The sequence below is a fragment of the Aquarana catesbeiana genome, linkage group LG07 (assembly GCF_042186555.1).
Source record: "Aquarana catesbeiana isolate 2022-GZ linkage group LG07, ASM4218655v1, whole genome shotgun sequence".
Lineage (NCBI taxonomy): Eukaryota > Metazoa > Chordata > Amphibia > Anura > Ranidae > Aquarana > Aquarana catesbeiana.
Window position 1 is genome coordinate 253,874,380 of NC_133330.1, and position 15,800 is coordinate 253,890,179.

General features: G+C 41.4%; 1 protein-coding gene across 3 annotated transcripts in view; it reads right to left on the reverse strand.

The window, feature by feature from the left end:
• LOC141103526 (calcium-activated chloride channel regulator 2-like) overlaps positions 1 to 15,800 on the reverse strand; it is a 64,116-nt gene that overhangs the window by 38,012 nt on the left and 10,304 nt on the right. For all 3 annotated transcript variants that reach the window (XM_073593205.1, XM_073593206.1, XM_073593204.1), the window contains exons 3-6: positions 11,023 to 11,173; positions 3,092 to 3,200; positions 2,051 to 2,219; positions 144 to 371 (exon numbers count right to left, since the gene is read on the reverse strand). In XM_073593205.1, coding sequence (XP_073449306.1) covers positions 144 to 371; positions 2,051 to 2,219; positions 3,092 to 3,200; positions 11,023 to 11,173 — 657 coding nt within the window. The remainder of the gene's footprint in view (positions 1 to 143; positions 372 to 2,050; positions 2,220 to 3,091; positions 3,201 to 11,022; positions 11,174 to 15,800) is intronic.

Genomic DNA, 15,800 nt, shown 5'->3' on the forward strand with positions numbered 1-15,800 from the left:
AATCATGAGACCAGTGAAGATGCGCACCCCTAGTAAATGTACAGTATAAAAAAAGCAAAAAATACAGTGGCTTAATGGTAGGAGGAGTGGGGAGCAGAAGGGTAGACTGTGATCCCTTACTTAAAAAAAAAGTGGGTAATTACCTTTGCCATATTTTCGGAGACATCCAAAAGTAGACACACAACCCTTTCCCTGACCTGCTTGAGTAAAAAGGATGGTGGTGATGGGAGCTCTGTTCCTGACATTGGCGATGTGGATTTATAGTCATAAGAACTACTAATAACATCCCAAGTGCTGCGATAACTGCACATTTTGTTCTGCATATTTGGAGCTTCCTTTTCATGGTCATGGTCATAACAAAATTCTGCAACCTTGAAAAATAATTGAACAGTGTTATAAATATAAACAGTGAAGTATATACAATATATACCTTAAGACAGGGGTCCTCAAACTATGGCCCTCCAGTTGTACAGGAACTACAATTCCCATCAGGCCTAGTCTTATCTGTGAATGTCAGAGTTTTACAATGCCTCATGGGATGTGTAGTTCTGCAACAGCTGGAGGGCCGTAGTTTGAAGATCCCTGCCTTAAGAAGTATACAGGTATACAGGTATTATATATAGCATTATAAAGAAATGTATACTTATACTTATATTCTAAATAATACCTGCATATCTCTGTAAGACCCCTTTCACACCGAGAGCGTTTTGCAGGCGCTATAGCGTTAAAAATAGCGCCTGCAATCCACTCTCAAACAGCTGCAACATTGTCTCCAGTGTGAAAGCCCGAGGGCTTTCACACCGGAGGGCTGCGCTGGCAGGACGGGAAAAAAAGTCCTGCCAGCAGCTTCTTTGGTGCAGTGAAGGAGCGGTGTGCTTACGGCTCCTCCACCGCTGCTCCCTATTGAAATCAATGGGGCAGCGCTGGGATACCGCCGGCAAAACGCCGCTATTGCGGCGCATTGCGGGCGGTTTTAACCCTTTCTCGGCCGCTAGCGGGGGGGTAAAAGCGCCCTGCTAGCGGCCGAAATGTGCCGCTAATCCGACGGTAAAAATGCTATGGGCGGCCCGGTGTGAAAGGGCTCTAAAGCTAGTTAGTTAATTCTTTTTCCTTAGTGTATAAGACAAGCAACTTATCAAGCGTGCATTTTCTAACCTATACTAGATCGTAATAGGTGAAACATCATATGTTGATATGAAAAAGGCCCTGTTTGTTCCCTTCTCATAGATGGAATGTAACGTTTATATGAAAACAGCTAAATAATAACTTGTGGCATCCAAACAAATTTAAAAAAAATATTAAGTAAGGTAGTAATGATCCTCAGTAAACTGTGTAACTGTGTTAAAAAAAAAAGTTAATTCAAGTAATCTAGATGGAATTCAGAGTGCCTCAAAGGTTTACTGGGACTGTACTCTCTAACACATATTTCTTAGCACTGACATTTTTTTAAATTAAACTTTTCTATGTGAGAGAAAACAAAGTGCCAGCTGTTGATGGATTTGAAGATGACTTTCCTGCATTACAAAGACAAGATTTCAGGTCACCAGATTACCAACAAAAGGGAGCCGGGGTAGACCAATATACTACAGCAATGCCTGAATGATTAAACTGAGCAGGTAGACAATTCTCTTTTTATGTATCCCAAGTTTTCATTTTTTATTTTGACTATAGTGTAGGTTAAAATATACTATTGAGAATGCAAAAAATAAAGAAACTATGCTTAGGATTGTATGTATAAGACACAGCCAAATACAACCTGATCAATGTAACTTTCAAAACCTGCTTAGCTCTGTCAAAAAAGCATTATTAATGCTCTTGTTTATTTCACTTAATTCTCCAAGACCCATGTGCCACTATTGCTTTAAAAAAAAAATCTTTGTAATCCTATCCTGCTTTAGCTGAGATTTACTTTATTTTTCTTGTGTTTCTGAATGCATAAAAATACAAAACTGGGAACCATTAAAAACTGATCATTGATATGGATTCAGTAGCAAAAATAAATATTTTTTTATTGTTCAATTTGTATAATGAACTCATTTAGTTTACTTACCGAAGACAGTGCTTGCATATACATTATGGATGATTTTGCATTCTGGGTACTGTTAGCTAAAAACACGCATCCCTCGTCTAAATTCCCAGTCTGACGGTCAATTATGCAATCTCCATCTGAGCAGGACTTTTTCTTACAAATGTACATGCCATCTAGATCTGAGGAACATCTAGAATGAAATACAGCATGTCACTAAAACTGTGACTTAGAACCATTGTTCATTCATCACAACTGCTCTTGTCTACTGTGAACATTTAGTTTCTATACAGAGGCAAAATTACAATATGACTGGCTGTGTTCATTCAAATTCAAATTGTCTGATGGTACAAACAATCCCTTAGTAGTCATACAAAATCCAACTATTTCAATAGAAAACCTCAAAGTAATATTTCATGCTGATAGTGAAAACATAAGCTTAAACTAAAGCCGGCCATGGATGGTGCGATTTACTTTCCTGCAACCACGAAAAAGAACATTGCTCAATTCCCCCATCAACTCAGTCAGTTTTGATGGGAGAATCTCTCCCAAGAAGCTATTGTGTTCTCCTGACGTGGGTGATTATTGCTATCCTATAACCACTGGCAATAAAAAGCATGATAAAACCCAACATTCTGGTTGTATCCAAAGTGAACGATCAGCTTGGGTACAATCAGCCTGCCCATACATGGTTTGGATCTCCGCTGGTCCCTGCTGAACCATCTGAGATTCGAACTGTCAATGACCAGCCTAAGCATCTCTAAAGGAAACTCAAGTAACATATCATGTAGATGTAGATGTAAAACAATTCAGTTTCAACACAAACAACTGAAAGTTTAAAATATTTGAACTATTCGCAAGTGTGTGTATCATTCAGTACGCCTAGTCAATTTGGCACTCCCTTCCATGGCCCTCTAGATGACCTTCTTTTCCCTTCCTCTTCTTTGTAGATAACTTACAGTAACTCATTGGAATACAGTTTACCAGCCAACCTGATGTTTATTCCCACTAGATGGCTTTATGATGTTGTCAAGTAAGGCTAGAAAGGGATGTTCCTTGAATTACCTTGTAGCTTTCATTTTACCATCAACTGAAACATAAAATGGTTCTTCATAGCTGTATTCATCAAATACTCCCCATCGGAAGTGAGCCCATTCATGGACAAATACTTTCTCTAGAAAAAAACAAAGAAAACTGTGGAAAATTTGTATATATTTAAAAAAACATAAAAAGAACCCAATATAGGACTGGGCTTCAAACTATATTGTAGCTACTGTTAAAGTGATCCTAGTGTTTAGTGATGTTCCCCGGACTGTTTGAACACTTAATTTCTTTCCAATAGCTGGGGGGCAAGACTCTTTATTGCTCTAAAGATAATAAACTAGGCTTAATAATCTCTTTTTGATGAATAGCAATTCTAAGATACAAACAGAGGCGACTCTAGGCTTTGTGAGGCCTTAGGCAAAACTTAGACATAAGGCCCCACTCACGCCCATAATGTGAAAAAGAATTCAAGTGATAAAAATGAACTGGGGTATGGGTAAGGCAACCATTGGGGGTTCAGGAATGGGGTTAACAATTTAGGTGTGCTGTAACCCACAGTGTTCAGATCTTATTTTAAGAATAGGAATTAAATAATAGAAACAAATATTAGAACTTACCTATTTTATGTGAAACTTGTGCTGTTTTTTTTTTCTGCACAGATGCTCAGTTCTGGGTTTAACTTGAGATAAGCAGCGTACAGGGGACAGCAGGGCAGAGCACAAGAGGTCAGGACACAATACGGGGGGGGGGCAGCAGGGCACATCAGGGCACATTACAGGGGGGTACAGCAGGGCAAATTATGGGGCACAATAGAGCACATTACATGTGGAACAGCGGACACATTATGAGGCACACAGCAGAACACTGGGCACATCATGGGGCACACAGGAGAACATTGAGCACATCATGGGGCACACAGCAGAACCTTGGGCACATCATGGGGCACACAGCAGAACATGGGGCACATCATTGGGCACACAGCAGAACATGGGGCACATCATTGGGCACACAGCAAAACATGGGGCACATCATGGGGCACAGCAGAACATGGGGCACATCAAGGGGCTCACAGTAGGGCATAGGGCACACAGCATAACATGAGGTACATAATGGTGCTCACAGCAGAACATGGGGCACATCAAGGGGATCATGGCAGGGCATGGGGCACACCATGGGGCAAGCAGCATAACATGGGGTACACAGCAGGGCTTATCACAAGGCACACAGCAGGGCATGGGGCATACAGCAGGGCACAGGGCACAGCAGGGCATAGGACACACAGCGTGGTACAGGGTACAGGGAACAGCAGAGCACACAGCAAGGTACAGTGCACACAGCAGGGCACAGGAAGCAACAGGGTACAGGGCACATCAAAGTACAGGGTACGGGGCACAGCAGGGCACCACAGTATACAGGGCATAGTAGGGTACATGGTGCAGCAGGGTACAGGGCACAGCAAAGTACAGGGCACCGCAGCGTACAGGGCACATCAGGGTACACGGAACAGCAGGGTACAGGGTACAGCAGGGTAAGGGGCACATAAGGGTACAGGGTACAGGGTATGGGGCACATCAGGGTACAGGGTACGGGGCACATCAGGGTATGAAGCGCAGAAGAGTATGAGCACATCAGGGTACAGGCACATCAGGGCACAGGGTATGGGGTACCTCAGGGTACCGGGCACAGTAGGGCACAGGGTATGGGGCACAGCAGGGCACAGGGTATGGAGCACAGCAGGGTATGGGGCCCAGTAGGGCACAGGGTATGGGGCACATCAGGGTACAGGGCGCATCAGGGTAAGGGCACAGCAGGGCACAGGGCACATCAGGGTATGGGCACAGCAGGGCACAGGGTATGGGTCACATCAGGGTATAGGGTACGGGGAGCAGCAGGGTACAGCACATCAGGGCACATTGGGGGTACGGACACAGCAGGGCACAGGGTATGGGGCACAGCAGGGCACAGGGTATGGGGCACAGCAGGGTACTGGGCATAGCAGTGCACAGGGTATGGGGCACAGAATGGCAAACTTTTTTTCTATCAGTTTCTCTTGGGGTATGTTTGGGGTTGTTATTATCATGCTAAAATACTGCCGTGTGGCCCAGTCTCTGCAGGGAGGGGACCATGCTCTGCTTCAGTATGTCACAGTACATGTTGGCATTCATAGTTCCCTTAATGAACTGTAGCTCCCCAGTGGCAGCAGCACTTATGCAGCCCCAGACCATGACACTCCCACCACCATGCTTGACTGTATGCAAGACACACTTGTCTTTGTACTCCTCACCTGGTTGCCACCACACACGCTTGACACCATCTGAACCAAATAAGTTTATCTTGGTCGCATCAGACCACAGGACATGGTTCCAGTAATCCATGTCCTTAGTCTGCTTGTCTTCAGCAAACTGTTTGTGGGCTTTCTTGTGCATCATCTTTAATAGAGGCTTCCTTCTGGGATGATAGCCATGCAGACCAATTTGATGCCATGTGCGGCGTATGGTCTGAGCACTGACAGGCTGACACCCCACCCCTTCAACCTCTGGCAGCACTCATACGTCTATTTCCCAAAGACAACGTCTGGATATGACGCTGGGCACGTTCACTCAACTTCTTTGGTCGACCATGACGAGGCCTGTTCTGAATGGATCTTGTCCTGTTAAACCACTGTATGGTCTTGGCCATCATGCTGCAGGTCAGTTTCAGGGTCTTGGCAATCTTCTTGTAGTCTAGGCCATCTTTATGTAGAGGAACAATTCTTATTTTCAGATCCTTAGAGATCCCCATTCACACCTGAGACTTTGTAACACTAACGTGTGACATGACACCGGGGAGGGAAAATGGCTAATTGGGCCCAGTTTGGACATTTTCACTTAGGGTTTTACTCACTTTTGTTGCCAGCAGTTTAGACATTAATGGCTGTGTGTTGAGTTATTTTGAGGGGACAAAGTTTACACAAGTAATGCAAGCTGTACACTCACTACTTTACATTGTAGCCAAGTGTAATTTCTTCAGTGTTGTTACATGAATAGATATAATAAAATATTTACAAAAATGTGAGGGAGATACTCACTTTTGTGAGATACTGTATGTGCATGTGCAATTACAGTTTTCTCTTAGCCCCCCTGCATATTTCTACAAATACCTGTTGATCCTACCAATGAAGTCCACCTATTACAGCTACCTGTCATTGTGTGACAACAATGCTGCTTTGTTCTTGAATTTACAGCAGAGTTGCCTATCTCATGTAGGCTGTGGCACTTGCACTACAGTGGGATAAAAAAAATGTTGCAGGAGGCGTGGCTATCAGCATGGTCACTGCTAACTTACAAACCTGTAGCTTGCCAATAAGAACCTAGCCACATCTAGTCCTGCGTACTGTTTTTGATTGACAGCACTACCTGTGTTGTTGAAAACCTCACCTTGTTAGATGCAGTGTCTGGGAGGGAGTGTCATAAACATAGCAGGTCAGACCGTGTAACTAGATAATTAGAAGTGTAGTGTTATATAATATATAATAGTCGTAATAATTATAGCATTGAGCGTGTACTTCATTTGAAAGCAAGGCTAAATTGTCAGCAGAGCTCATATAATTTCAATGATTTACAACAGGACCTGCAAATGATGCATTTTTTGATGGAAGCCCTCTAATAATGTGCATATTAAAGAGTCATTATGTGATCACATTAATGAATGAACGAAATGGCAGTGCAATTATGAATTAGCACTGTATTCTACTAATAGTAAAATAACAGGGTAACCTTAAAACCAGTGTTTGAAGAGTTTCAAGGCAGTGTAGTGAATTTATGAACCCTGTAATTCGTTTCCTGAGAAAATCAAGAAATGTTTATTAGAAATTCTACCCTGAGGAGTAACCTAATGGACAAACTGGAAACCGTGGTCTTAGACACAGTGCACTATAATTTTAAATACAACATGTGTGTAGCCATTCAGAGAATAATTATGGTTCATTAGGTGGTGATTGGGCTAAGTGTGAACCCCCACCCCCAAGTCCTTTGTTTACAAGATTTATGGCAGTTTTTAATGAAAGGTTAGTAATGATTAAATTATTTATGTAAAAACTAAAGAGGTTTTGAGTAATTTGATTTGAGGGCACGTTTAGTCCCCATATCTTTTTTTGTGTATCATAGTAAATGTAAAGCATATACCGTAGTTTACTTAGTTAGGTGATAACAGCAGTTGAAGTTTTACAGAATAAGGGCAAACCACGCTGTTTATTAATTGGATGTAGGTTAGGGTTGAGACTTAATTTTTTTTACAAACAGGAGTATTTTCTGTAAATAAGAGTAAACGTAATTAATCATTGAGCTGATTAGGTTTCTATCAAATAAGCATGTCAGATTTTTAGTAAGCAAACCTTTAGCCACTGGAACATTTCCTTTGTTTGCCTTTACATAAAGTATCTCACAAAAGTGAGTAACTAACAATACAGACCTGAACACAGATGTGGAAATAAGGGGCAATTTAGGTAACCGCGATCACAGGTCAATTAGTTTCAGCATAAATCACACAAATAGGACACATAAGGGGAATAAGAAGACGCTGAATTTCAAAAGAGCCAACTTCCATAAACTACACTCCTTGCTAGACGATATTAAATGGGATAAAATCCTAGGAACAAAGAACACAGAGGAAAAATTAGAATGATTTAAGAGCATATTAAATAAGGGTATTAGCCAGTGCATCCCAATGGGAAATACATTTAAAAGAGCTAATAAAAGTCCTGGATGGCTTAACTCCAATGTAAAAATGCATATAAAAGCAAAGGAGAAGGTCTTCAAAAAATACAAGGCTGATGGGTCATCATCAGCATTCCAACTTTACAAAGTATGCAATAGGAAACGTAAGGGTGCAATCAGTGATGAAAGGAAAGTCGGTATGGCTGCACACCAAACTGAGATCAAAATGCCTTTATTCACATAAAACCATGAAGAAAATGAGGAGCACTACATGTACAAGCAAGGGAGGCACAGCTTACATGTTTCACACACGAATTGTGCTTTATCAAAGCCCCAAGGGTGCAATCAGGGCAGCTAAGGTAGAACACGAAAAGGCACATAGAGGAAGAGAGTAAAAAAATCCCAAGAAATTTTTTAAGCGTATAAATAGTAAGAGAGGGTCAGATCATATCGGCCCCATAAAGAATGATGAAGGGAATCTGGTTACAAAGGATGGAGAGATGGCGAAGGTTTTGAATTTATTCTTTTCCTCAGTCTTCACGAGGGAAACGGGGAGCTCCAGTGACTAGAATTGCAATGTTTATCCTCATGACATGTCACAGGAAGCACCCTCATGGCTAACAGAGGATAGAATTAGGAATAGACTTGAAAAAACATAACATTAATAAGTCACCAGAACCAGATGGCTTGCATCTGAGGGTCCTTAAAGAACTCAGTCATTGCCAGACTATTGTTCCTAATGTTTACGAACAGTCTACTGACTGGTACTGTATAGTACCAGCTGATTGGAGAAAAGCCAATGTAGCACCAATATTTAAAAAATGACCAAGATATACCCCTGGGAAGTACAGACCAGTTAGCCTAACATGCTAGCCTAGTATGCTAATGGAGGGGATGATAAGGAATTATATACAAGATTTTAGTAATGAAAACGGTATCATTAGCAGTAATCCGCATGGATTCATAAAGAATCATTCTTGCCAAACCAATCTATTAACCTTCTATGAGGAGGTGAGCTGCCATCTTGATAAAGGAAGGCCCGTAGACATGGTGTATCTGGGTTTTGCAAAGGCATTCAATACAGTTCCTTATAAACGTTTATTCTCTACAAACTAAGGTCTGTCAGCATGGACCAAAGGGTGAGTACATGGATTGAAAACTGGCTACAGGGGCGAGTTCAGAGGGTGAGGATAAATGGAGAGTACTAGGAATGGTCTGGTGTGGAAAGTGGGGTCCACCAGGGTTCTGTCCTGGGACCAACACTATTTAATTTATTCATAAATGATCTGGAGGATGGGATAAACTGCTCAATCTCAGTATTTGCAGATGACACAAAGCTAAGCAGGGCAATAACTTCTACGCAGGATGTGGAAACCTTGCAAGAAGATCTAAACAAATTAATGGGGTGGGCAGCTACATGGCAAATGAGGTTTAATGTAGAAAAATGTAAAATAATGCATTTGGGTACCAAAAACATGAATGCAATCTACTCACTAGGACGGGAACCTCTGGGGGAATCTAGGATGGAAAAGGACCTGGGGGTCTTAGTAGATGACAGGCTCAGCAATGGCATGCAATGCCAAGCTGCTGCAAGCAAAGCCAACAGAATATTGGCATGCATTAAAATGGGGATTAACTCCAGAGATAAAACGATAATCCTCCCATTTTAAAAGACTCTGGTCCGGCTGCACATGGAGTATGCTGTCCAGTTCTGGGCTCCAGACCTCAGGAAGGATGTGCTGGGACTGGTAAGAGTCCAGAGAAGGACAACAAAGCTAATTAAGGGACTGGAGGACCTTAGTTATGAGGAAAGATTACGAGCATTGAACTTATTCTCTCTGGAGAAGATACGCTTGAGAGGGGATATGATTTCAATGTGCAAATATCGTACTGGTGACCCCACAATAGAGATAAAACTTTTCTGTGCAAGGGAACATAAAAAGACCCGTGACCATCCACTAAAATTATAAGAAAAGCAGTTTAACCTTAAACTGTGTAGAGAGTTCTTTACAGTAAGGGTGGTAAGGATGTAGGGATGTGGAATTCTCTTCCACAAGCAGTGGTTTCAGCAGGGAGCATAGATGATTTAAAAAAACTATTAGGTAGACACCTAAACAACCACAACATAAAGGGATATACTGTACAATGTAATATTAACATAAAGCACACACAAAAGTTGGACTTGATAGACTTGTGTCTTTTTTCAACCTCTCCAACTATAACTATGTAACCCCTCACATTTTTGTAAATATTATATTATATCTTTTCATATGACAACACTGAAGAAATGACACTTTGCTACAATGTAAAGTAGTGAGTATACAGCTTGTATAACAGTGTAAATTTGCTGTCCCCTCAAAATAACTCAACGCACAGTCATTCATGTCTAAACCTCTGGCAACAAAAGTGAGTACACCCCTAAGTGAAAATGTCCAAATTGGGCCCAAAGTGTCAATATTTTGTGTGGCCACCATTATTTTCCAGCACTGCCTTAACCCTCTTGGGCATGGAATTCACCAGAGCTTCACAGGTTGCCACTGAAGTCCTCTTCCACTCCTCCATGATGACATAATGGAGCTGGTGGATGTTAGAGACCTTGCTAAAAGTCTTTCTAAAAGTAACATTACTTGTTTAATGTAGGGACTTATAATTAAGGTCAAGTCTATATTGAAAACACATGAAACTAACATTTCCACTTTTGTTTTAAAAGACGGCAGATTACAGATGACCAGTAGAATGTAAAATGCACCTAAGACCCCTTTCACACTGCCAGCGGGCGGCGTTAGCAGCAAAGCGCTGCCAGTCTTAACAGCGCTTTACCATTGTTTTAGCAGTGCTTTTTGGCTGCTATCGGGGCAATTTCTAACCCCCGCTAGTGGCCCGAAGAAAGAGTTAAATGCGCCTGAAAAGCGCCGCTGCTGAAGCGCTTTGCGGGCGCTTCGGCAGCGGTGCCAATGCATTTCAATGAGCAGGTGCTGTGGAGGAGCGGTGTATACATCGCTCCTAGAACCGCTCCAAAGATGCTGCTTGCAGGACTTTTTCTAACGTCCTGCAAGCGTACTGCTCCATTATGAAAGCATTTGGGCTTTCACACTGGGGCTGCAGAGGAGGCGTTTTTCAGCCGCTATTTTTATGCCTTTAGTGCCTGAAAAACGCCTCGAGTGTGAAAGGGGTCTGAGTGGCCTCATGACATTTTGTCTTAACAATGTACATAACGAAGATAGCCTGCATGTTTTAACAGTATCTGCAGGGTCTTACCACGCAGACCATAAATCAAAAGAAGATTATCATCTCTTAAGAATTCAGGAGTAAAATGTATGTATCTTCCTTCTTTTCCACATCCTCCATAATGTAATGTATATGGATCATTTCCATAATATGTATTTGGGTTGCTGATTATTACACTTGCCTGAAATAAATAGAAAACTGAGAATAAGAATAACTTACCTAAGAACAATACTATTTACATTACATTTTCTTAAAGTATATCTATACCCAAAATCTATAGAGGGAGCCATGGTTTCCACTCACCCTGGACTACAAATATGTCTGCCTTTGTTTTTATTAAATAGGAGGTGGAGAGATTAGTAGGTTACAAAGGAAAGATAACATTGTTTTTGCTCGCAGTTGAGCTCAAAATTACATGGACAAGGACACTGTATTTCTGGGAAAATCAACAGACACATTCAGTACTTGCTAAAAGTATTCTTAGCCTGAAAAATGAAAACCAATGCAGCCACCACATCTACAGTGCCTTGAAAAAGTAATCATACCCAATTAAATTTTCCACATTTTGTCATGTTACAACCAAAAACGTAAATGTATTTTATTGGGATTTTATGTGATAGACCAACACAAAGTGGCACATAATTGTAAATGGTTTTCCAAATTTTTTTACAAATAAATATGTGAAAAGTGTGGCGTGCATTTGTATTCAGCCCCCTTTACTCTGATACCCCTAACTCAAATTTAATGGAACCAATTGCTTTCAGAAGTCACCTACAGTATTTCACAAAAGTGAGTACATCCCTTACATTTTTGTAAATATTTTATTATATCTTTTCATGTGACAACACTGAAGAAATGACACTTTGCTACAATGTAAAGTAGTGTGTGTAAAGCTTGTATAACAGTGTAAATTTGCTGTCCCCTCAAATTAACTTAAAGCAGAGGTCTGCCCACCGCTGCAAAGTCCTCTTCCACTCCTCCATGACGGCATCACAGAGCTGGTGGATGTTAGAGACCTTACACTCCTCCACCTTCCACTTGAGGATGCCCCACAGATGCCTAATAGGGTTTAGGTCTGGAGACATACTTGGCCAGTCCACTACCTTTACCCACAGCTTCTTTAGCAAGGCAGTGGTCGTCTTGGAGGTGTGTTTGGGGTTGTTATCATGTTGGAATACTGCCTTGCGGCCCAGTCTCCGAAGGGAGGGAATCATGCTCTGCTTCAGTATGTCACAGTACATGTTGTCATTCATGGTTCCCTCAATGAACTGTAACTCCCCAGTGCCAGCAGCACTCATGCAGCCCTAGACCATCACACTCCCACCACCATGCTTGACTGTAGGCAAGACACACTTGTCTTTGTACTCCTCACCTGGTTGCCTCTACACACGCTTGACACCATCTGAACTAAATAAGTTTAACTTGGTCTCATCAGACCACAGGACATGGTTCCAGTAATCCATATCCTTAGTCTGCTTGTCTTCAGTAAACTGCGGGCTTTCTTGTGCATCATCTTTAGAAGAGGCTTCCTTCTGGGACGACAGCCATGCAGACCAAGTTAATGCTGTGTGCGGCGTATGGTCTGAGCTCTGACAGGCTGACTCCCCACCCCTTCAACCTCAGCAGCAATGCTGGCAGCACTCATATGTCTATTTGCCAAAGACAACCTCTGGATATGACGCTAAGCACGTGCACTCAACTTTTTTGGTCTACAATGGCAAGGCCTGTTCTGAGTGGAACCTGTCCTGTTAAACCGCTGCATGATCTTGGCCACTGTGCTGCAGCTCAGTTTCAGGGTCTTGGCAATCTTCTAATAGACTAGGGCATCTTTATGTAGGGCAACAATTATTTTTTTAGATCCTCAGAGAGTTCTTTGCCATGAGGTGCCATGTTGAACTTCCAGTGACCAGTATAAGAGAGTGAGAGCGATAATACCAAATTTAACACACATGCTCCCCATTCACACCTGAGACCTTGTAACACTAATGAGTCACATGACACTGGGGAGGGAGAATGGCTAATTGGGCCCAATTTGGACATTTTCACTTAGGGGTGCACTCACTTTTGTTGCCAGCGGTTTAGACATTAATGGCTGTGTGTTGAGTTATTTTGAGGGGACAACAAATTTACAATGTTATACAAGCTGTACACTCAGTACTTTACATTGTAGCAAAGTGTCATTTCTTCAGTGTTGTCACATGAAAATATATAATAAAATATTTACAAAAATGTGAGGGGTGTAGTCACTTTTGTGAGATACTGCAATTAGTAAATAGAGTCTACCTGTGTGAAATTTAATCTCAGTATAAATAAAGCTGTTCTGTGAAGCCCTCAGAGATTTGTTAGAGAACCTTAGTGATCAAATATAATTATGAAGGACAAGGAACGCACCAGACAGGTCAGGGATAAAGTTGTGGAGAAGTTTAAAGCAGGGTTAAGTTATAAAGAAATATCCCAAGCTTTGAACATCTTACAGAGTACTGTTCAATCCACCATCCAAAAATGGAAAGAGAATAGCAGAACTGCAAACCTACCAAGACATAGCTGTCCACCTAAACTGAAAGCCTTTTCTTCAGCACCGACAGAGAAGGTGGTCAGAGTTGATGGGAAGATGGATGGAGCCAAATACAGGGCAAGGCATGTTAGAGTCTGCAAAAGACTTGAGACTGGGGAAGAGGTTCACCTTCAAGCGGGACAACGACCCAAAACATACAGCCAGAGCTACAATGGAATGGTTTAGATCAAAGCATATTCATGTGTTAGAATTGCTAAGTCAAAATCCATGCCTAAATCCAATTGAGAATCTGTGGCAAGACTTGAAAATTGCTGTTCATGGATGCTCTCCATCCAATCTGACAGAGCTTGAGCTATCTTGCGAAGAAGTATGGGCAAAAGTTTCACACTCAAGATGTGCAAAGCTGGTAGAGACATCCCCAAAAAGACTTACAGCTGTAATTGCAGCAAAAGGAGGTTCTACAAAGTATTGACTCAGGGGGGCTGAATACAAATGCACACCACACTTTTCAGATGTTTATTTGCAAAACATTTTGAAAAGCATTTTCCTTCTACTTCACAATTATGTGCCACTTTGTGTTGGTCTATCACATAACAAGGGGTATGAATACTTTTTCAAGGCACTGTAAGGATTATTAAGCTGTCATATAATACATTGTTGCTCTTGGATTTAGTTAATATATATATATATATATATATATATATATATATATATATATATATAAATAAAATATAATATATATATATAAAGTCTAAATACCAGTACACTGTCTAAATCCATGGAAGCCATGCAATAGTTACATAACAGAATAAAACTGTACTCCGCACTTATATTTTTCAGCCAATCCAGGTCTTAATCATAACCTAATATAGGTGAATAAACTGCCTCATAAATAACCTCCTCAAAGGGACAGGGGTATTCAAAAGAAAGAATATAAAGTCTGATAGGAGAATCAAACACACAAAATAGCAATTAAAAACATGAAATACATATATAGATACTACTAATGGGCACACAAGTACATGAATAAGGAATTATACAGTATCTCTGTGTTTTTATTCTCACGCTCAATTAAATCGAAATGACAGCCTGCAATACACACCAGAAAAATAGGAGTACTTTAAAGTACTATATGTGCAGGCCAATGTCCCATTAATGCTTGGAACCCAAGGATGTTAAGTCTGACCACAAACAACTAACCATCTCAAAAGCATAGAACTAAAATATTTCATATTCCCGCCATGAACATTCTTAACCACTTGCTGACCAGCCGCCGTCGTTATATGGCGGCAGGTCGGCTCTCCTACACAAATCGCCGTAGCTAGACTCGATGTCCGCTGGCGACCCGCGATCGCCTAGTACAGAGGCAGAACGGGGATCTGCCAGTGTAAACAAGCGGATCCCCGTTCTAACAGGGGACATGACAGAGACCTACTGTTCCCAGTGATCCGGAACAGCGATCCCTGTCATGTCCCTGCCAGGCCCATAACCCCTACAGCTAGAACACACCCATGGAACACAGTTAACCCCTTGATCGCCCCCTAGTGTTAACCCCTTCCCTGCTAGACACATTAGACAAGGCTCTCAATAATTTTAATATGGAAAAACTGTAGAAATACAGTAATAAGGTCTCAGGGAATCCCTGCTAATAATTCTTTTATCTACAACTCATGGTGCTTTACCATCAATAGTAATTTATCTATGTAAAAAAAAAATACATTAATAAGGAAAATGGCATACATAGTGTACTTAACACCCAGAGCTGCTCTATACGATAACATTATTTTCAGTATTAATAATGAAATGAAACAAATAATAGTAGCCAGAAAATTAATGCAGACAGTGAAAATTGGAGTGTTCCTTCTCATTGATGATCACTGAATTGCCAAATTACCCTGTTGTTCTGTGTTGTGCTCCCTTACATTGATGGTGGGTAAAATGATTCCCTACATTAGAGGTCAGGGAAGAAGGAACCCCTTAGATTGGCAGTCAGTTGGAAAAGGACCATCTTACATTGAAAGCCAGTGTAGATATGATCCCATTGTAATGGTAGACAGTGGGAAGAATGACCCTTACATTTATTGTCAGTGGGGAAAATTATCCTATGTGGTCAGTGGGAATCATGTCCCTTACATCGATGGTGAGTTGAAAGAGTGTACCCCTTACTGAAAGCTGAAAATATTGTTGAAAAATGTAGAAATTGTTTAAGGAACCCCTAGCAACCTCTGACAAAACCGTAGGGTTCTACAGAACCCTGGTTGAGAAAGACTGACATAGATACCAGATGTCCAAA